Source organism: Aythya marila (assembly GCF_965140915.1).
Source record: "Aythya marila genome assembly, chromosome: 21".
In the NCBI taxonomy this organism is placed as follows: Eukaryota; Metazoa; Chordata; class Aves; order Anseriformes; family Anatidae; genus Aythya; species Aythya marila.
In genome coordinates, this window is record NC_139062.1 from 6,920,538 (window position 1) to 6,942,753 (window position 22,216).

The following is a 22,216-nucleotide window of genomic DNA, read 5'->3' on the forward strand; positions in this document are numbered from 1 at the left end:
ACCTACAGTTTATCTCATAGCCATAATTATGAGGAGCGCCTATAATAGGGTTGCATTTGTTGGTAAGTGTAAGGGATGTGGGTCTATAGTAGACAGTATAGAAATGTGTATGATGGTGATGTATGTGTATGATGGTAAATTACCATGGTTCTTGGTGTCTTTCTTATAACCATATGTAATCCATTTTTTTTAAAAAAAGAAAAGGTGTTTTCATACTTGGGGTTGGGGTTTTATTTTCATCTAGGCTGTATGGGACTTGGTGGATCAACCTTTTGGGAGTTACTAGGGTTGGTCTTTGATAGTTTCCCTAGGAGGTCTTGGTTGGTTTAGTTTCAAGCGATGCTGCTGATTTAGCTGACAGTGGTCCTGTTCTGTTTGCGTTTAACCACTCTGTAGCAACCAGATCAAAAGCTTGCCAGAAAAAAATTGTGAAAATGCTGGAAATGAATTTGATGACCTCTTTTTTTCCTTTGTAAAGCTGTAAATACTTTATTTTTGTTTTCTATTCTTAATGCGGTGTCATATTGACACTTTTTTAGACTTATAATCAAAAAATCCTCCTCATTGTTTCTCATTTTTTAAAAGAGGATTTCAAGGAAGCAAATTTTTTTGCTTGTTAGCAGTGTAATAATAGATCAAATTCCTAAAATGGGTTTGTACAAAAAATGTTTTCAGTAAACAATGGCAGTTGCTTTTGTGGATGCATGTTGTTCAAAAATGTCCAAAGAATAATGTGGTACAAACACTTTTTTCAAAAATGTAGTAATTATCATATTAGTTCAGACAACACAAAAACAAAAGTATTTAAAAAAAAAAAAAAAGTAGGTGGGGTGTAATGAAATCCAACTAAACTAAATGTGTAATCTATTTATAAGAAACACAGTATATATTCTATTTTTATTAGAGGTTTTTAAAGTGCAAACAGAATTCTGTTAGTAAATGCAATTATTCCCTTGTAAGGTATCTTTGGCTTTGATGGGACTCCCAAAATCTCAAACTGTTCCAGGTAACTGTGCAGAAACGATGTAATGGGTACGGCTGTGGTGCACTCGCCTGTTGCTTCCTTGGAGCAAGGGGTGGTGGCAGTGGGGAACAGGCCAACAGCTTTTCTCTAACTGCAGAATTATTGCTGTGCTCCTGTTTGTGTTTTTTCCCCCTTTTGGAGATTGAGGCCTTCCCCAGCGGGTAAGGATCTCCATTCATTCCCCTCACTACCAGGGATGCTTCCAGTACATTTGTTCTTAAAATCTGCCTCAAAGTAGGCTTTGTCCTACCTGGTAAGGAGACAAATTTATACTTTATACTGGTCTACACCAGTATAAATTGGAATTAACTTGATGAAACAGAGTAATAGATCTGACTAGTGCCTGGCTTTAGATCTAAAGCTGTTTCTGTCCCATATGAGATGCTTTTGCATAACCATTCCTGCCAGCAAAAATACAAGTTCAGTTACTGGTCCAGGACTGGCTGAGGAAAAGCCGTGGCAACCAGTGGGTGCCCACAGCCTTACCACAACACTGCGGGCTCTGTGAAACAGCGATTTGCTTGTGTTTCCCTTGGCTCTGGAAAAACTTGGAAAGACGCTTGTTCTGGAGTGTGCGAGGAAGAGAATTGCCATGCTGGGAAGTCCCTGTTTCATGTTCGCGAGTGCTTCTTTTTAGAGCTGAATGTTTAAAGTGAGATTTATTACAGCAAAATTAAGCAATTATAATGCTGCGGTGAATGTTAAATCACGGTTTAGCTGGTTGACCAGACTTCCATGCTGCGCTTCCATGGTGTAATAATACCCTCATGAGGATTTTCCTCATTTTGCTTCAGGACTTTGGGGTTTTGATTCTTTTGCACTGGTCCAGGACTTGGGTTGCAGGGGAACACGCAGGTTTTAGCAATGTTTGCCTTCAGTGTTAAGTCACACAAATGCTTGATTTTAAGCTTTTATTAGAATGTAACTTCTATCAGTTTGAGTTTTAAGTAAGAAAAGAAGTCGCCAATCAAGGCAACACACAGTATGCTGGTGTTAGTGATGCTGGTTTTAGAGGTGAGCTAGAAATACTACCTGCCATATTCTTAATTCAGTCCTTCACCAACCCATTTCTGGAGAGAGGAATGCTGGAGGCTTGAACATGAGTCTTTGGCAGAGTAGTGAAGAAACACTTGACTGTTTTCTGTCTGTTTTTTTTGTGTGGTTCAGTGTCTTAAGGCCCTTCCGCATCTGTGGGAGCTGTTCAAAGCTTCTCTTTTGAAGAAGCAATGAATTGTAAGAAATGGGTACTTGATGTTTCTAGAAGTCACGATTCCCTCCTTCCTAATTTGAGGCACTCCAACACTGAAGCACTTCTGTAGGCAAGGTGGTGCTTGTATGTATGGTTGGGTCTGTCTTTTGAGGAAAAAAAAAAATGTTTTTTTAAAAAAACAAAAACACACACAACTCTGGGATGTTTTGAGAGCTTTGAACCTGGTAGTCCGTGTCACTTTGATGGCAGAACACTGCAGTCCCACTGTGCCACTAACCCAAGGTGCGGGTTTTGTCTGCTGCTCAAACTGATGCTCCCTACACAGGTTTCATTGGAAATCCTAAAGATTTATTTTAATCAAGAAAGGGTTGAAGATGATGAAAAAAAGCTCGGTAACTAGACACTTCCTGTGTAACATGGTATCACTGAAAGGAACACGCAATCTGGTTCTTAAAACACCTTACCTGTGGCTAAAGTGTATGTAGCTAAGTTCTGCCAAAAATGATTATTTATTATTTAACGTGTTTAAGTGGAGGGTATTGATGAATCTTTTCCCATGCTGTGTCACTTTGTGTCAGTTCCTCTTAGGTCATGTAAGAATTTCTTTTATACACATTAAAACAGACTACTGATCAGTGTGGAAATGAAACTGTTTACCATACAGTTGTAAATATTGTGCTTTATATTCTGTATATTAGCTTCTTTTAAAGAAAAAGACTGAACTGTGATGCTAGTCAATCTGTGGCGAGGTAAGGACGAAGGATACACCAGCTCCTGAGCCTGCTGCAGGGGGCACGTGGGCCCTGAGCTGCGGTGTCAGGCCATTTGCACCCCATTTACAAGTCTGTCCTTGGTGTCTAAAAGCAGACTGAATGCTAGCGGTGCTGGATTTTGGACCATCAAAGTGCCAGCACCCAACTCCCTGTGAGAAGGGGCACCAAGAAACGCCCACAGCGAGAGCTCAGCTCCTCCGAATCGCAGTGGATGATCTCCACCTTCCTTTCTCGTGCCAAAAGCCGCTCCCACCGTTCGAGGCCTGCTCTCCAGCTCCCCGTACGCTGCTCTGCCCTCCCGTCCTGCGTCCGTCCATCTGTCCTTGGCTCTGCGGCCGCTCCGGAGCAACCCCGGCATGGTTGCATCCTTCGGGCCTCGCTGCCTCAGCTCCCTGCTCTTCCAGGCACGGCTCCAAGGTGCTGCTCCACGGCCAGGGGCTGGGGGAAGCTGGTCGATGGAAATGGGTGACGGTCTGCTCTGGTTACGGGGGGGGGGAAAACAAAACCACGTTAAATAAATACCAACCTTCTGGTCACAGCTGTGTGGGCTGCTTCTTGGGCTGCGAAGCACGGGGCTGGCACGTGAGGGGCTTGTGCAGTTTTTAGGGGGTTGGTGGGGGGTGGGAGCAACCTTTGTTTTTTTTGGGAAACTCCCCAAAATCATGAAATGAGGTAATTCAGGGCCTCCTTGCACCAGTCCCCAGCTCCCCCATGCTAAATTCAGACACCCACAGTGATGCCTCTCAGGTGGGAACAGGAGCACCTCGTGTAGATGCAGCCTCCTGCTGCCTCAGCCGCCCTCACCCCCCCCAGCCTCTCCCTTTTGTGTTAAAATCCCATTTTTTGCAAGTTTTTGCTAAGAAGGGGATATTTTGCTGTGATAAGAGGGGATGCTTCAGCCGCCCTCTCTCTGTCTGCAAGCATTCACCAGCAGCAGCAGCCGGGCCCCACCGCGGCCCCAGCCTGCGTCAACCCTTCCCCACCCCCTTTTTTTTTTCTTTAATAATTAATTATTTTTTAATTATTTATAACCCATTTTCCGCCCCGCCCAGCACCGCCCCCCTCCCACGTGCCGGGCGCTACCACCGCGGTGCCAAGGCCGGGGGAGGGGCAGGTGCGGCGTGTAGGGACCCCCCCTCCAACCCCACGGAGGGGGCGGGTGGCGACGGTGGAGGGGGACCTCAAAGCCCCACGCGTGGCCGTGGGCGCTCTGCGGGCTCCCCGTCTCCTCGCCGTGCTTTATCTCATTTATCTTTGTTTTATGCCCCCCCCCTCCACCCTCTTCCTTCTCCCTCCCGTGGCGGCGGCTCGGGCACGGCCGTGGGGAGCGGCGCGGCGGGGCCGGGATGTGGCGGACGCTGCGGGGCCGTGGGTGAGTCCCCACGCGCGACCCCCTCTGCTCCCCTTTCCCGTCCCCCCCCCCACCTTCCCCAGGGAGCACCCGAACCCCGCTCTGACCCTTTTACCCCCCCACTTTTTGCCTCACCCCCCCCCCCCAGCCCCCCGGTAACGCTCCGTGGGGGCGGTCACGGGTGGGAGCCCCGCGGGTCCCGTCCCGTCCCCGTCCCCGTCCCCCCCCCCCAGGGTCGGGCGCTGCCCCCGGCTCCTCGCGGCCCCCCCCGGGCCCAACCTTTGCCCCCCGGCCTCGCTCCGCTGCCTGTGGGAAGTGCGGAGTCGTCGTCCTCCAGGGCTGCGACCCCCCTGTTCCCACCCCACGGGAACCCCTTTCCTATCGGGACCCCTTGTTCCCGTCCCATAGGAACGGCTTTGCCCACCCCATACAAACCCCTTTGCCCACCCCATAGGAATAAAACCCCTTTGCCCACCCCATACAAACCCTTTTGCTCACCCCATAGGAACAAAACCTTTTTTCCCACTCCATAGGAACAAAACCCTTTTGCCCACCCCATACAAACCCCTTTCCCCACGCCATGGTCATGGCTCCCATTCCCCATTTCCCACACCATCGCAGCCCCTTTTCCTGTCACACCAAAACCCTTTTCCCCACCCCACACCGCCCTTTTCCCTGGATTTACTCAGCTGGGACGCACCCAGCCGAGGCACCGAAGCCCCCCGGGCTGGCAGCACGGGGTCGGGGGCGTTATTTCAGCCTGTTCCCCCCCCCCCCACCAGGCTCAGGAGCCTTCACCGTGCGGCCACCACGGTGGCCAATGAGCCCATCCTCGAGTTCAAACCCGGCAGCCCCGAGCGAGCGGCTCTGCAGCAGGTATGGGAGGCTCAGGGCAGTGCCCTGCACCTTTTCCCCGTCCTTCTCTGCTCCTGGCCCAGCACGGAGCCCTTTGGGGTCCCTGCCTGCCCTGTGCAGCCCCAGCACCTCGCTCTGCTCTCACCCAGGCGCTTGCTGACCTGAAGGGCAGGACTGAAAACATCCCCTGCGTGGTCGGTGGGGAGGAGGTGTGGACCGGAGCGGTGCGGTACCAGCTCTCGGTGAGTTTTGGGGTGCTGGGGGGACTTCAGTAAAGGAAAGCGAAGCAAGGGATGCGCTGGTCGGATGGGGAAGTGCCAAGGTTTCCCATCTCTTTTCAGCCGTTCAATCATGCGCACAAGGTGGCCAAGTTCTGCTACGCCGACAAGGTGAGCGTGCCCGTTCCTCTTCCCTTCGGTCTTCTTCGTGGTGGACATTTTGGGGACAGTGCAGTGACCACAGGGCCCCAGCCAGCTGCCAGCATCACTGATTCAGCTTGACTGCAGGTTTCACAAGCAGAAGTGGCTTTTTGGAGTCACAAAACACATGGCTTTTCCAAAAGAGGCAGCGGTGGGTTTTGGCTTTCCAAGCCCCTGGGGCCCTGGAACAAGGTGGTCTGAGGGGCTCCGGTGCTGGTGGGAAGGTGGCTGCCACAGCATGTGTCCGGGCTGGACGTCCCCTCACTGTCCCCTTTGGGTTTCTTGGGAGATGGCTTCCTCACGGCTGCTTTTTCCCCTTCACACAGGATCTCATTAACAAAGCCATTAATGCTGCCTTGGCAGCTAGGAAGGAGTGGGACCTGAAACCTGTCCAGGACCGGGCCCAGATCTTTCTCAAGGCAGCTGACATGCTGAGTGGCCCACGGCGAGCTGAGGTGCTGGCCAAGACCATGGTGGGGCAGGTGAGTAGGGTGCAGGGGGTGAACAGGAGGGAATTTGGGCTTTGTAGAGGAGCCGGTCGCAACAGGGCAGGATGGGGGCTTGCAGAGAGGCCCAGCTCTTTCTGAAGAGCACGAACCCCCAAACCACGTCGGGATGTGCCAGGCCATGTTGCATTTTCTCCTCCTCCTCTGTCCTGCCTCTGCTGTGTTTTTATTCATTGCGGTCCTCTCCTGGCAGGGCAAAACCGTCATCCAGGCAGAAATCGATGCGGCAGCAGAGCTGATCGACTTCTTCCGCTTCAACGCCAAGTACGCCTTGGAGCTGGAGAGCAGCCAGCCCATCAGCGTGGACATCAGCACCAACAGCATGGTGTACCGGGGGCTGGAGGTGAGGAGCTGGGGCTGCTTGTGCTGGCTTGCCCGTGGCAAGCGTGGGTGCCTGCAGCCCGTCCCTTTTTTCTCTCCACCGCAGGGTTTTGTGGCAGCCATCTCTCCCTTCAACTTCACAGCGATCGGCGGAAACCTGGCGGGGGCTCCGGCGTTGATGGTGAGCATCACTGCAGGGTTGCGTCTCTCTCCAAATCCAGCCTCTCTGGTGCTGTTCCATGCCCGGTGGCGTGCACCAGAGGAGCTGCTGGCATTGCGCAGCCTCCTGCTGCTTTGTCCCGACTCCAGCTTGCAGGAGTGTTTTGTGCTTCTGTTGTCCATGGGGACGGAGGAGCCCTCTGGGGGCATTCTCCTAAGGCATCCCCAAAACTGGACACCTACAAACGCAACCCAACAACATCAGGCACACCGGGGGTTCTGCTTCTGGAACCCTCCCTGGAATTCAGCCAGCTGGTGTGCAGTTTGGCTCAGGTGACTAATTACAGACAGGCATTCCCCTGGCTGCTGTTTAGACCTGTCCACCAAACTGCTGTGACGAGGGAAGTGTTGGAAAAGGAAAAACCCTCCCAAACCCGCTCTTGGAGGTGTCTGTGCTTGAGGCTTTCATTTTGGGCTTCACTCCTCGCCTGGATTTTAGACAGAGAGGTTGGGGTGCTGCAAGAGGGAGTTCTTAATAAGTGGCTGCTAATTAGAGCCCCTGGCTGCACTCTCATCCTGGCCACCCGTGGTGACTGTGACGCAGGGGAGGTCACCAAGCCCAAACGAAGGCAGTGGCATGGAGCCAAAGGGGTGGGGAGCCACGGCGGGGCGTTTGCACCATGTTTTCCTGCTGATTGTGCCATCGGTTTGGGCACGATTAATCCAGGCACGGGCTGGTGTTTCACTCACGTGGGCACCCACTGTGTTGCGCATGAGCCCAGGGGTGGCAGCTGCAGGGCCGTAAGTCCCATTCCCAGCACGGGAGGGCGCAAGAAGGCAGCATCGTGATCTCGTGGCAGCTTTTGATGTGAAGCGGGGTGATTTTAGTGCTTCTAGCTGGGCTGGCAATCACAATCTGTCTCAATTGCTTGGGGTGCAAGGGAGCTATGAGCCACCTGCAGAGCAGAACCTCTGCACCATCACACAAACCCTCCCGGAGGTGCTGCAGACTCCGATATGGGCTCTCCCTGACGCATTTAAGCCCTGCAGTTGCGTGTTTCTCACACTGACTGTCCCCTGTTCCCCAGGGAAATGTGGTGCTGTGGAAGCCCAGCGACACTGCCCTGCTCTCCAGCTACGCCGTCTACAGGATCCTGCTGGAAGCTGGGCTCCCTCCCAACGTCATTCAGTTCGTGCCAGCAGATGGGCCCGTGTTCGGCGACGCCGTCACCAGCAACCAGCACTTTTGCGGGCTCAACTTCACCGGCAGCGTGCCGTAAGCTGGGGAGGGGAAGCACAAGGAGCTGCCCAGCTCATGATTGATACTTGCCCACTGGTCCATCGCGCAGAGCAGCTGCCGTCCTTACACCTTGCTGGGTGAAAAAAAACTGTATCTAATCAGCCCAGGGAGCGTATTTAATATCAAGGACTTCCTGTGGCTAAAACCAAGCCACAGAGAATAAACTTGCAAGTTAAACAAGGGAGACACCGACCTGTCTCCTAGGGATGCTGTGACTTGGCAGAGTGATGCCGGAGGGCAGCGGGGTTTATCCTTCCCTCCTCCTGCCAGCGTGCCCGCACCCAGACCCAGCTGTGCAGCGCTATGAGCACATGCTGCCTTCGTCCCTGGCTGATTTGCAAACCCTCTGCTGGGTTAGCGACTTGCCCCTAGAGGCTATTAAGCCCCAGGGCCCTGCAAGTGCCATGGTCTGATGAGCATTGTGCTGTAAAGGTGGGGAAGCTCATAAATTAGTATTAGTGGCCGTGCCTCCTGCTGGAGGTTTATTAGCATTTTTATTGTTTTGCAGCCAAGGGGTTTGTCACAGTGAGAACCAAAAAAGAAGGGCCGAAAGGAGGAGGACAGAAACTTCTGCTGGATGCTGTCTGGTCTTCCCTGTGGCGCTTATTTGTAATGTGCTAGGGTTTTTGTGTAGTGCCCAGAGCTTTGGTATCTAGGGACTCATTCTGACCTAGCCTCTCCTCTTCTGTTTGCAGAGCATCCCTTCTTTTGAGGACGGACCTGGCGGTTTGCTGGGGTTGTCTTCAGCAGGGTCAGGAACTTTTCCAAGTTCCCCTCTCATGCTAAGCACCTCCTCCTTTCTCTCCCAGGACGTTCAAGCGCCTCTGGAAGCAAGTGGCTGAAAACCTGGATTGCTACCGCAACTTCCCCCGCTTGGCTGGAGGTAATGGCTGTGTCTCACCGTCGTGGGGAGCCCGAGCAGGGGGTGCTGAGGGCTGGAGCACCTGGGCTGGCCTCCCTGGGACATCACCCACTGGGGTCTGGACATAGCTCGAGCTTTCCAGCAGGGCAACTTCTCACTTGCTCCTTTTCCTCCCAAACCAGAGTGTGGTGGGAAGAACTTCCACCTGGTGCACAGCTCAGCCGATGTGTCCAGTGTGGTGAACGGGACCCTGCGCTCTGCCTTTGAGTACGGCGGCCAGAAATGCTCGGCGTGCTCCCGCCTCTACGCCCCGGACTCGCTGTGGCCCCAGATCAAAGAGAAGCTGCTGGAGGAGACCAAGAAGATCAAAGTGGGAGACGTGAGTGGAGCTGCCGGGCTGCTGAAGGGCTTTGCAGCTCAGCGGGTGGCTGATGGGATTAGAGACTGCGGTAACTGGCTACTAATTCCTATTGAACTGAGCTTTTTATCCACTGGTTCTCCCCACCACCACCCCTCTGTCCTCCCCCTTCATCTTTTTTTTTTAGTGATTAGAAATTAACTTGTAGCCAGCGTCTGCAGGAAGGACTGTGTAAGTCACTGAATACCACAGACTAATTGAAAAGGGGGAGCTTGCTCCCTCGCGCGGAGGTGTGCTTTGGAGCAGTTTTATTCTGGGAATTTCAATTTTAGAGTTAGCTTTTTGGCACAGCGTGGACTTACATTGTCTACTTCCTTTTGCCCCTGCAGCCTGCCCAGGACTTTGGGACGTTTTTCTCAGCAGTGATCGATGACAAGGTGAGCTCATGCGTCCTGCCCCTGCTCGTGCTCAAAGGTAACACCGCCAGGCTTCCGCTCATTGTTTGGCTGGATGCTTTTTATTGCTTTCAGCAAAGTGTGACTAGGAAGTTCCAGCACTATGGCATGGGGTGATTTTTGCTCCCCTCAGGAATATTGCATGTCACTACCCCTCTTGAGAAGTGGGTTGTTTGTTGAGAAGCCCTCGCAGACGTAGGGTTCAGAGTGTCCAGGGTTGTATTTCCAGCTTGCAGCCTTCCTCCTGAACTGGAAGCGAGCAAAGAGCAACATAGCCCCAAAAGGCATTGCCCAAAACTCCTTTTCACCCCCCAGCTCCACACTCTGTTCATTTTCTTCTCTTTCCTCAGTCTTTTGCACGTATAAAGACGTGGATCGAGCACGCCAAGAAGTCTCCCAACCTCACCATCTTGGCTGGAGGCGGCTGCGATGACAGCGTCGGGTACTTCATTGAGCCCTGCATCGTGGAGAGCAAAGACCCAAAGGATCCCATCATGAAAGAGGTGAGAGTGGGAAAATCATGGGACGTGGCTCTGCGTCTTGGGGTGTGAGTTGACTGGATTTGTAGGATAGATAGATGCAGGGATGGTCCTCTTCCATCTTTCTCATGGCTTTGGCTAATCTGTCACTCGTTTTTGGAGGCTGTGGGTTGTACAAGGAGGGCTGTGTGCTTGGCTAATTTATTTTTTTGCTCTACAGGAAATCTTTGGCCCCATCCTCACCGTGTACGTCTACCCAGAGAAGCAGTACAAGGATGTCTTGGAGCTGATTGACACCACGACACCCTATGGCCTCACGGGGGCGGTCTTCGCCCAGGAGAAGTGAGCACTCGCAGCCCCGGAGCTGGGAGGGAAGGGGACATCCCGGGGTGGGTGAGGGTCCTTCTCCCAGCCTGGACCCTCAGGGCTTCGAGTCTGAGATGTTTTTTTGGGTTAGATGCTGGTTTTGAGGATTTTTTTTTTTTTTCTGAGAGAGGAAGAGAATAAGAAAAGAAAAAATTATTTGATGGCCTAAGGAGAGGAGCTAAGAAGCCTGAAATAAAATACTTTCTCTAAGCTATGAGGAAAGGCAGAAGCTTTTTGGGTAGTATGAAAACCAAGGTGTTTTTTGTTGTTGTTGTTGTTTGTTTGTATTTAACACTTTTTGTTGTGAGAAAGTTCCAGGCTGCCATGAAGCAGATGGGGATCATGCTTTTTCAATAAATACCTAAGAATTAATCATATACTAGTGAAACTAAGAGCAGGCATTGAATTACTAACTTAGAAGGTCGTTAAGTCAGGCTATCCTTGGACTTAATTAACTTCATTTTATAACAGCAAATCTTGAGGAAAAACATGAAAAGAAATGCAAAGTTGAAATGAGAAATTGCAGTCGTTTAATTGAGCTTTAAGCACACAGGTCCCTTTGCAGCGTGTGTCAAGCTTCTTTTGTCTACAAATAGCACGTGTGCAAAGAAACACAAATACTGGGCACCAGTGCAGCTACTGGAGCAGAGCAGAGACTTCCAAGTGTGCCTTTGCCATCCCCTCCTGCTTATGGTCCTCTCCCTCCCTCCTCAGGAGCATCATCGAGGAAGCCAGGAGCTACTTGCGCAACTCAGCTGGCAATTTCTACATCAACGACAAGTCAACGGGCGCTGTTGTGGCTCAGCAGCCCTTCGGGGGCTCCCGCATCTCAGGTGAGACCAAAAAACTCTCCATAAAACATATTTAATGGCGCAATGGGACACATCCCCTCTGTCCATCTCCTTCACCTCGTGGTCCCTCTTTCCTCTTGGCACAGGAACAAACGACAAACCTGGTGGTCCGCACTACATCCTGCGCTGGACATCTCCCCAGGCCATCAAGGAAACCCACGTGCCACTGCGGGACTGGCGCTACGCCTACATGCACTGATGCCTTCTCCTCATACCCGTGCCTCTACTACTGAAGCTGGACGCACACAGTGGCTCCTCAGCCACAGCCTTGAAAGCACTTAAATCAACCAATCTTCAGCACAGCAAGCTAGGGTTTTATTTTTAGAGACTAATTCTATTATTAAATTGTTAACTTACACAAAAAAAAAAAGGTCCCTATGATTTCTTAGTCTTGGAAGAAGCAGGCTGTGGGTGACTGCAACAGCAGAGATGCTTTGCTGGTACCTGAGATCCCCAGCCTGGGAACAAGAAGAGCAAGTTGTCTGCAGTAGCTCCACAAAGCACCATCATTTGAGAAGTGATTTTCTCTCTGTTACATGCTTCAAGAAGGTAGGAATAATGCTTTTTCCAACACGTAAGGATTTTTCCATTACTTAGCTCAAAGCATAATAGCACCACACCTCTGCAGAGGGCTTTGGGCTTGCCCAGCAGCGCTGAATCCTAGTTCTCCTTTATCCTTCTGTCCACCACTTGACCTCCCATCCAGCCATGCCCGCCTGATGGGCTGGGAGCGCTGGAGCTGGAACAGGCAGCAACATTCAGAGGCTGGCCGCAACCTGGTCACTTGGAGAAGAATCATCCTGTCCAATAGACATCGTTTACCCCGGCTGCTCCATCAGGGAGCCTTGCACAGTGGAACAAGGAATTCAAGGACTTTCTAAGAGGGCTATGAAGCCTGGCTTGGTTTAAACCGTAGTGCCAAGCAATGGTAGCCTTGAGCTGTGAATTTTCCTTGGTCCTAAGCAAGAGCTAAGCCTCCAGAAGTCACATTTTGCCAAGAGATGGCAGCTGTGAGCTCAGAGCTGCTCAGGAATTGCCCACGTGCCTTTATTCATTGGGAAGGCACTGGCCAGAGCTGCTCTGATCCTTGGATGTTGGCTGGAAGGAAGCAGAAGGATTTTAGAGAGAAATTCCACTAATGTTCCTGCACAAGCTGCTTAGGTGGCTGCAGCATCCTTAACCCCCAGAAGGAATTTAGGAAGAGAGGCCAGGCCAGCAAGAGGAGGTTTGCAGTAATTAGAAGCAAAATCTGTTTCCCAGGTTGTCGTGCTTGGCCCAGGACCCTGTACCTGAGGCTCTGCAAGCTGCTGAGTTGTGAAGTTGAGCATTAAGTTGTTAAATTTGCTGTTCTTTCCCATCAGCAAGCTCTTGCTGAATGAGTCCTGCAGTACAAACTGTAACAGGGAGCTTGGAAACCGAGTCCTGCATCTTCCAGGGGCATTTCTGATTTAGAAATGTATCCATTTGTAACACTGCCAATTACTGGCCAGTCAATTAGCACGATTTACAGATAATGTGGCTAACCCTTTTATGGCTGCTGCAAGTTACTTGGCTTGTAGGTCAAGAACGAGTTGCGTTAATACCTGCAAATCCAGGTTTAACTGATGAAAATTGCAATAAAATACATTATGAAGATCTTTTTGTATCCTTTTTTGAATTATTTCTTCAAATTGTTACCAAAGGAAGAGAGCATGCGTTTGGTACCTTAAGTGCATGCAGTGTTGTAGGCAAGGTTAGGCACAATGAGGCATTGCCCAAAACTGCTGCCACAGCATCTGAACAGGGCGTTGAACCTCTGCTCAGTTTTGGTGCCCAGCTGCAAGGTCTCTCCTTCACCCTGCTGCATCCAATGCCAACCAGCTCTCGTGTGCATCAATTATTCCTTAAAAAAAAAAAAAGGAAAAATAAAAAAAGAAAAATACCCTCTTGAGCAATTAAGCCTTTTCCAGAGCAGGACTGGGCCGGCATTGGGGTGGCTGTAACAAATGTCTCCACCCCTGGGTTCAAGAAGTTCACAGGCCAGGAGGCCACCAGCCAGGTGGGACCCACCACAGACAGACCAAACAGAAGGGCTGAGAAATGTGGAACCAGGAGCTCACCCGGTGCCTCGTGGCATCCCGACACATCAACTGTGGGGAGACCATTGAGTTCACCAAATTGCCATCCAAATCACCAATCACCATCCAAATTGCCTCCTTCCTAACCCCAGGCTGGGAGGCATGAGGAGTGCTGCTCTGCATAGGTGCTACTCGGGCACTGGGGTTTGGGGGAAAAGAAGGGTGCTGTGATTCTTTGCCATGGGCAACACAACCCCTTATCCAGGCTTCAGAGAGCTGAGCTGTGCTCTGGGTGTTGAAAAGAGGAGGAGATGGAAGGCAGCATAGGCAGGGTCACCCTTGGTCACCTGTGATGCCACAAAGCATCATCACTTGTGGATGTCCACGACTTGAAGGCAAGTGATTTGAGTTTTGCAAAACTTGCTTACAGCAGGGTGGGCAGATGCCCTCAGGATGTCCTCTGGGTGCAGGATGCGTGCTTGGTGCCAAACTGCCCGCAGTTGATGCGCAAGACCCAGCTCCCTGCTGGTCCTGCTGAGCAGGCGAGCTCTCCTGCCCCATTCCCCAGGCATTTGGGGTGAGCACCCCAAATACACCCCACCCCCCGACGACATCCCCAACCCCCCCCCAGCTTGTTTAAATCTCATTAAGGGCTCTGCCCCCCTCTCAGGGGAGCTGGCGATTTGGGGAGTTAGGGTGAAAGTGCCGAGTGCTCGTCCAAGCCACTGCTTTCGGCTCACGCCTTTTAGGACTTAAGGCCAGGGTGTCAAGTGGATTTTTAGCCTTAACTCTGAATTTCATGGCTTTTGTCACTTCAAATCAGACCCCTAATGCTATTTAAACAGTTGGCTTTTTGAAGCTGGTAAGGTGTTGGGGAGGCCGGAGCGGGGATGGTGGGGGGGTGGTGTTGGTGGTTTCTGAGCTTTCTTAGCAGCCCCCGGGGATGCTCCTCTGCCTGCAGGGACAGGGAAAACACATTGCCTTCTTCAGGGAGAGAGGGATGGGAAAACCCCCCCAAGGATAGCCCATAGCTCCATCTGCTTCCCCTTAGCAGCTCAGGCTGGAGCTCTTTGGCAGCTCAATGCACCTCGTTAGGGACCTCGTTAGGCGAGGCCAGAGTGAGCATGGTATTTCTTGGATGGAGCCCAGCTGCATTCTTCCTTTATCTGGTGGGAGATCTCATGCCCAACAGGCTGAAGCAAGGCAGAAGGGGAAGAGGAGGCAGCACCGAGCTGTTCATCAGCTGGGGGGGGGAATGAGTGAGTGGGAGAGGCTGCAAGTGAGAGCCCCACAGCAAGGCCCATGCTCCTCTCCGTGCCCCAAGCAGGGATGTGACTGCAGCTGAAAACAGTGAGAGGTGAACCATGGCCACAATAAGAGAATTGCAGTGCTAATTGTAACTTTATTATTATTATTACTATTTTTTTTTGAAACATTTAACTCACTACAGGTTGTAACAGCCCAGCATCAGCTGCCTTCAGTCCTCCACTTTGGGGCATGGGATGAAGAGGAGACAAGATCAGAGGAGGAGAGAAAATCCGCAGAGAGCCCAACTTCAGCTCCTTTCCCACAGCACAGATGGAAGCCCCAAACAGCAAGAAGGGGATGGGATTTGAATGTTGGCCCTGTTCAACAAACAAACCACACTTTTTAAAGGCTGCAGCTAGTGGTTGTACTCCCCAGCCCCTCCAAAAATGCTACCAGCTCCTGCAAAGTTATGGAGAGTCTTCTAATATTTAGCATTTTTGTGCTAAAGCCCCAGGTCCTGGAGTCATGAGAATACAGCAGGATGTCAGCCTCCAGCTAGAGTAAATAAAGTATAGATTCCCATTGCTTGGGCCGGCCCAGGGAAGCTGAATAACGTGACCCTTCAGGGCCAGAGGAAAATCATGGAAAGCACATAGAGGGACATGGAGGCAGAGTGCTGGAGGCTGGGGATCAGCGTGGTCCCACCTGTTGCTCCAGGGTCCTGCTTGTGCCATCCACCAAAGAGCTCCAGCTGGGGAAAAGGAGGCAAAAAAAAAAAAAAATCCCTACGACAGCGCTACATTTGATTTTGGTTAGCTAACGAAGCCAGCAGTTCACTTCCCATCTCTTTCGTGTGGCCACGCTGCCCACCAAGCCACTTGGACCCATGGGGCAGAGCCCCAGGCCGCACAGCAGCCTCCATCCTGGGTCATCTGAGGCCAACCACTCCCCAGTCTCCCAAATGCCTCTCCCGCAGGGCACATCGGCCAGAGCTCTGCAGCCTCAGCGAGGCTCATCCCCATCCCAGCATTCCCCAGTTTACCCCAGGGAAGGCTCGTCTGGGAGCCTGAATTATTTTGGAGCCAGCCTGCTTGAGAAGAGGAACAGGTGAAGGAGGCCGGCAGAGCCCGGGGAAGGCCCCCCAGGAGATAAATTACTCACTGCCTTCTGACGGCCTCGAGGTTGGCTTGGATAAACCAGGCGTATGACAGCAGCGGGAAACCGCAGCAAAGTTGGCCTGGGGCAGCTCGGGATTAAGAGGAAACTTCGGCATCCGCCAAGCCTCCCGGCCTCTCCCCGCCAGCTGCCTCCCAGAGCTTTCCCCCCGGATCCTGCCCTGACCTCCCGTCCCCTCCACTCCCGGGGGCTCAGCACCAGCCACGCATCCCCTGCCAGCACCGCGCTTCGTGCTGCGTGCCAAACATCCCCCCCGTCCCCCCCCACATCCCAGCATTTGGGTGTTTAAAATGTATCAGCGGTGCCATCGCGGCTGCTGTTTTTCATCCTTCAGCGATAAGGCATCTGCGTGTACACAGCACCCAGAAAATTACTTACAAACAGCAGCTTCCTCCTGCAGATTTCCCCCCCCCTCACACAAATTATTAATATTATCACAGAGGCAGACCTGCTCGGGTGCTGTTTTCATTTAAGATATTTTTTCCCCGCTCCTTTTTTTTGTGTGTGTGTGTGTTTGTGGTTTTTTTTTTGATTCTACACCCCACATTGTGATCGCCGATTGGAGATCACAAACCTGACATTTCGGTGCCTGCTTTGCAGTGCCAGGCGGGCAAAACTGCCGGCAACAATCGATTCTCCCTGCATCGTCTACCGGTGCCATCCAAAACATTTAATCAACGCAAGATCAACCCTTCCGGCAGCTCTCGTTCGCTTTATTATTATTATTATCATCATCATTTTTCGCCAGCCTCTGAAAATATGCAATGCCCTGAAATGGGGCCTGTGGCACAAGCATGGTTGGGGGAAGAAAGAAAATATGCCCAGAAGGCGTGGGGGTGAGCCAGGGAGGGTGGGTGGGTGGCTGCGTCAGCCCAAGAAGTAAGGGTGACGGCCCTTTGCCCATCCAAAAGTGCATGGCAGGGACTGGGGGGGGGGTGTAGGCACCAGAAAAGTTGGGGCTCTGGGCTCCCAGAGAGAGCTGCTGGGACAAAGTGTCCCTGAGCATCCCCGCAGGCTGGTCCTCAGCCACTTGGGTGAGGTCTCTGCTGCCGGAGGCTGGAATCTCACTAGGGAATTGCCCAAAGGGAATCCTACAGGGACAGTGGCGAACTGAATCCCCATGCTGCATTTATGGCAAGCTCCTCATTCACAGCCACCTCTCAGCCCCCTTCCTGCAGGTAATCCCCTCCTGCCCTGCGGGTGTGGAGATGTGCTGACCCGTTTGGCAGATCGGAGATGCTGAGGCAGCAGGAGGGAGCTGGGGAAACAACAGCCCCCCAGAGCCCTCTGCTAACTCACTGCAATCAGCAAACAGGCCATGGGGCTCCCCAGCCCTCAGCTCTAGCCGCCAAAGTGACGCCTGGCCCCGAAGAATGCGTCCCCCCCGTCCCCACGCGCCGTGCCCTAATCCGGGGGATGTCTGCAGACAGCTGCGCCTGCCCCAGCGGCCTGACATCACCGGCCAGCTATGAAAGCACTGCCTTGGCAAAGGGCTCCTTCTCCAAGGGTTTCCAGGGGAGGGGGGCCAGGGACGCCCACACTGCTCTTAACCCTCTGCTAGCAGAGTGGGAACATTCGCCCGCCGCTTGCACAATGGCCCCGTGTTGCAGTGCTGCTCTGTTTTGTCACCTCCCTTGCTCTGCTGCTGGTGCTTCAGAGCTGGGAACAAAAATATGTGGAAGGAGGGTTGCAAGTGAGCCTGAGCTGGAGACATGGTATCATGCAGGGCACGCAGATTCCCCGTGTCTTTGCTGCTCCTACACCTGAGGCCACCTCCGCTGTGGGACTGCTGTGTCCCAGGGTTTTGTGGTGACCCTGAGACGAGAGGCTGGCACCCACAGAGTGGCACTAGCAGCCTCACGTCCAGCCAGCAGCTGAAGCCCCGCTGTGCTCTGGTCCTCCAGATGCAGCTGGGTGACAGTGGTATAGCTGCAGACGGTTCCCACTTGCAGCAAGGGGATGGGATGTCAGTCACAAAGTCCTTGCAAACGTGCCCCGCCCCCCCCAGATCTGTCTGCTCAGGGTTTTCTCCGGAGCCATCAATCAGTGCGGGGACATGATCGTGTTTTACAGTCAGGGCTGCTCGTGAAACCCAAGCTCAGCGCAGCAGCCCCAGCTTTGCTCGGAGGAAAATCATAGCTGTGGCTTTAAACCCTTGCAATGGGTGCTTGGAGCAGCTCTGCAGTAGCCCCAGCTTTTTGGCTTTCTCCTCTTCATCCTCAGCTTCTGGTGTGGGTCAGGTATGGCACAGGCATTGTTCAGTCAGTGCTGCACAAGCAGGTGACATGCGAAGAAACACGGCTGTGCCTTCCCGTACTATTTACAGCCCAGACTTGTTAAAAACGAGGCTGCACAAAACACAACCAGGTCTGCATGTGCTCCCCTCCTGCACACAGGCACTATTCTGCGGCATGCACACAGGGAGAGAGGCAGGTGAAGTTTTGCTACTCGTGGTTCCTTTCTGCCCTCCATCCCTCTACAACACAAGCATCCTTTAGGCAAGTCTTTGGAAACACAGTTCTTTGTCAGATTTCTATCAGCAATGTCATTACTAATAAGCTAAAACCAAAGCAGTGCTCAGGCAGGGTAGCATTGGCTCCAGAAAGTTTACCCTGGGGTGCCAGCCTCGGTGCACCCCCCCACCCCACCCCCCCAGAAGCCTGCTCCCAGTGTGATGGTGCTCTCTGGGAATCGCTCCAGTGGCTTCAGTTGTGCTTGTTCAGGAACAAAACGGGGGTGACAAGGAACTGGGCTGAGGAGAACTTGGGAAGCACTTGCAGTCCAGCCAGCCAGGCTGAGGGGAAATGAAAGGTTGGACTAGATGAACGTAGAGGTCTTCTCTAACCTGAATAATTCTATGAAATCTGCTCTCTGAAGCATGCAAATGAAAAATAGAAAGGACAGAGGGATGCATGCAAGTGGAGGATGTGTTTGGATCCCTGTGAATGTTTTGGGACCGCTACTCACTGGGTGCCTCGTGAAATTCTACCATCTTTTCTGCACCAGGTGTTCGCTGTCGTGTAGCACCAAGCAGCTACAGGGAGCAGAAGTGGAGCCTGAAGACCAGAGCGTGCTTTCAAGCAGCACCAGCCAGAAAACAGCAAGGCTGCTTGATTCATGGGACCCAAGTGACCCTTGGCAGTGCCTATGGAAATGCAGAGGAGCTGCACATGTTCAGCTCTTCCACTATTCACATGCTTTGGGAAGGAGCCAGGGCAGCTGCTGTGATGTCAGGTGCCCACACGGCTCCACATCCGTGGTCCACCACAATTATGACTGACCACATCCATCACTCACCATGTCCATCATGCACCATGTCCATCTGGGCTTTGCTGGTCTCCTTGGGACAAGCAGGGAGTGCAGTGATTAGCTACATCAAATTAGTTGCTCACAGGGCAGAGCTGCGATGCTCTGAGGTATGAGGTCTCTGCGTTCACAACCAGAACTTGCTGGCAAATGCTGCATTATAAATGAAGAAATTTGCTGATGAAGAAATTGAAGAGATGAGATGAAAGCTCTTTCTACGCTATCAAAAATAGGAACCAGCTGATTAAACCAGGGTTTGTCAAGAAACTGGCTCCAGGACTGTGCAGCCTTGCTGGGGACTTGCATAGCCATGGCTCTGCAGCCTGGAGAGGTGAGGGTGGTGGTGGGAATCAGTGAGATTGCCCCCAGATGTCCCAGAATGGCAGCAAGAAGGTGTCTGCCCCCTGCTCCTGGCTCAGCCACTGTGTGCTGTTGGATGGTTAGCCCTTGGAGGATTTCACGTTCCCTGTCAGGGACTGAATATGAAAGGAGAAAAGAAGGGAGGTGGCAAAATAGTTGTCTTTTCTTCTACTTTGGCTACTAAATTGGGAACTGCTGGCCTGTTTGCACAGCTCCAGTCCCATCAGTGTGTGTTGAGCTCCTCAGAGGACATCAGTGCCCACCGAATCCCTGGATCCCAATTAAGATTGATCTATGCCAGCAGCTCAGAGACCTGCTCCCGAAGCCCAGAGCTCCCTGAGCATCCTTGCACATGGGGCAGTATCTTTGTGGTGCTGATTTACTGCAGCCCAGGCTGCGGGGAAGGTGATAATTCCTCGCCAACACCTGCATTTGCTGCCTCCCCCACTTGTCATCTCCTTTTAACCACAGCCGATAACTTGTCACAGGCTCCTGACGGCGTTTCAACCCTGCACTGGGCAATGTGGCCAGCAGCTGTGTATGGGAAAGGTCTCATCTTTCTGCTCCAGCCAGGGAGGACCCGGCCATAACCTCCCCACTAAGGCTCTGGCACCACTTCAGACCCTGCCTCCTGCCCTGGGTGGGTGAAGCCAGCTGCGACGCTTTCTCACAGCCTGGGAAAATAGCTCAGGGCTTGGCTTTTCCCTGAGAGCCCTGAAATTCGAGTGGCCAGCGCTGCTGCTGCCCTTCCCCATCCCTCTCCCCTTCTCTTTCCCTCCTCTTTTCTCACCCGAAACTACACAGCTCTTGTTTTGAAATTAAGCATTCTTACTCCCTCATTAAGGGCTCAATCAGGCATCCCATACCTTATGAGGGGTCTCAGTGCTGTACACATCCCTCACCTGCCTTCCCCCAAATATTAACCTATTCCTTCACCACCCCATTATTTTTTGAGACCGCAATTCCAACCATTCCAAGATATTCCTTAAAATCCCGCTCTCCTTTTCCATGTGGCTGTGACTGCCACAGGGCAAATGTTCCTCAGGATCCTCCTCAGCAGCCCCCAGGCAAAGAGCCCACATCCACGAACCTCTGAGACCTCCCAGTTGATTAAGCCCATCAACGCCTTGCATTTTGCTCTTCTCCCACGATGGATGAAATTGCTCCTTATCCCTGGTCTCTAGATGAGGAAATGAGGTGCAAAGAGGTTTCACAGCTTCCCAGTACCACAGAGCATGACCTGGGGTTTGCTGAACAGGAACCTTCCACAACCCAGGACCACTGTTTCAGTGAGCGTATGCCTGTTTTACCAACGAGAACCCCCAAAACACATCACAGATGATGATTTCTGTGGTTGCAGCATGAGTTTGTGGTGCTCAGATGAGTGCAAAGCCACCTTCTGTTTTTCAGCAGGGAGCTGAGGGACAAGCAGGGCTGCTGTTTTCAAGCTGGATCCTACAGCTTTGTGCATTTGTACTTCTGCAAAATGCTGATGACTCACAGTGGTAGTGTTTCCCACCCATTTTGCACCACAGAAAGCTGCAGCACGAGGTGTCTTAGTGTGGAGACAGCATAAATCCCTGCCCAGGGTAAAGTAGCATCAAGAAAAGGGCATGCCACCAGTGTGGGTGGTTGGACAGAGGATACACCTCCAGTGGTTTGTGTGGGAAGGAAATATTTGTCTTAACAACAAGTTTTACTATTAATGCACATTGGCTTCCTCTGCTTTTCTCCTTGTTTGTTCTACAGGAGGACAGGGCTGGTCGAATCCCTCCAGGTCCCTCCTGGTCCCTAGCAGAGGCTGCTGGCAGCAGCTTTGGGTGCGCATCTTGGCTGCCTCCTACAGATGATTTGGGTCAGCAATTTGTCACAACTCCCCCACTCATCGTGTTTCAATGATGGGAAAGATGCACAGATGTGAAAGCTCAGTCCTGTGGCGTTGATTCGAGGTCAGATTGACAACCATACGGAGCGTGATTTTTGATGCAGGTTCAGCCACAGCTGAGAGCCATTAGCCCAGTGCTGCGACCCATCACGATCAATAAATTTGGTGGTGGGGACAGAAACGGGCAGGAAAATTCCCAGACCGGGAAATCCAACCTTTGAGACAAAGCCTGAGCTCAGAGATCCCAGTGCTAGCCTCCGTCTCCATTTGCCAACCATCACTCAAACCAAAACCACTTGAAGTTTGGCCAAAACCTCATGCGCAAGAGGCCCACAGATGCTGCAGCAAAGCTGGTTTCAGTTCTGCCTCCTCCTCGGTGCAGTTAGATGAGTTGTGAGGGTTTGGGGAAGACGAGCTCTGGTGCCCTTTCCCCCAAAGGCAGTATGCCAGCACTTCCAAACTGCCCAAACTGCCCTGCCTCTCACCTCTGGCAGTGCTCCCAAGGGCAGGGCTGATTTCCCCTTCTCCAGGCTGCTGTTGCAATCGGAGGCAGCTTTTAGCAGCTGTGTTGTGCTGCAGGGACTGGTGCTGTGATGCTCTCACCAACTCCCTCATCTGCCCCGACACAAATTTATTTATTAACCTCTTGCACGCGTTCCCTGTTCTCTCCCCTTGCCTTGTCCATTTGTCTGTCGGATGCTGGGGATGGCCCCGTGGGTAGGATGAGCAGATACTGGGATGGCACAGAAAAGCAAAGCCCACGAGCAGCTCATGCTGTGTCTGCTCCACTTCTCCCATTGCCCTGCCACTGGGTGGGAGGGATGTTCTGCCCAGTGGGGTCTTCAGTGGGGGTCCTTTCCTCTTGCAGACAGCCAGAGTCCAGGTTAGAAAAGGG

The 22,216-nt window shown here is 52.3% G+C and overlaps 1 protein-coding gene across 1 annotated transcript; it reads left to right on the plus strand.

The window, feature by feature from the left end:
* Positions 1-4,181: 4,181 nt before the first annotated feature.
* ALDH4A1 (aldehyde dehydrogenase 4 family member A1) lies at positions 4,182-12,924 on the plus strand. Its single transcript, XM_082777102.1, has 15 exons — positions 4,182-4,379; positions 5,141-5,234; positions 5,363-5,455; positions 5,555-5,602; positions 5,959-6,114; positions 6,332-6,481; positions 6,566-6,640; positions 7,707-7,894; positions 8,728-8,801; positions 8,963-9,159; positions 9,528-9,575; positions 9,944-10,096; positions 10,293-10,414; positions 11,153-11,271; positions 11,376-12,924. Exons 1-15 carry the CDS (start codon positions 4,354-4,356, stop codon positions 11,486-11,488), a joined length of 1,656 nt encoding a protein of 551 aa, XP_082633228.1. The 5' UTR covers positions 4,182-4,353; the 3' UTR covers positions 11,489-12,924.
* The last annotated feature ends 9,292 nt before the right edge of the window (positions 12,925-22,216 follow it).

Coding starts and splice junctions, on each gene's coding strand:
- ALDH4A1 (XM_082777102.1), top strand. CDS start 4,354: ATGTGGCGGACGCTGCGGGGCCGTGG. Junction 6,641..7,706: donor CGGGGGCTCCGGCGTTGATG/GTGAGCATCACT, acceptor CCTGTTCCCCAG/GGAAATGTGGTGCTGTGGAA. Junction 11,272..11,375: donor CGGGGGCTCCCGCATCTCAG/GTGAGACCAAAA, acceptor CTCTTGGCACAG/GAACAAACGACAAACCTGGT.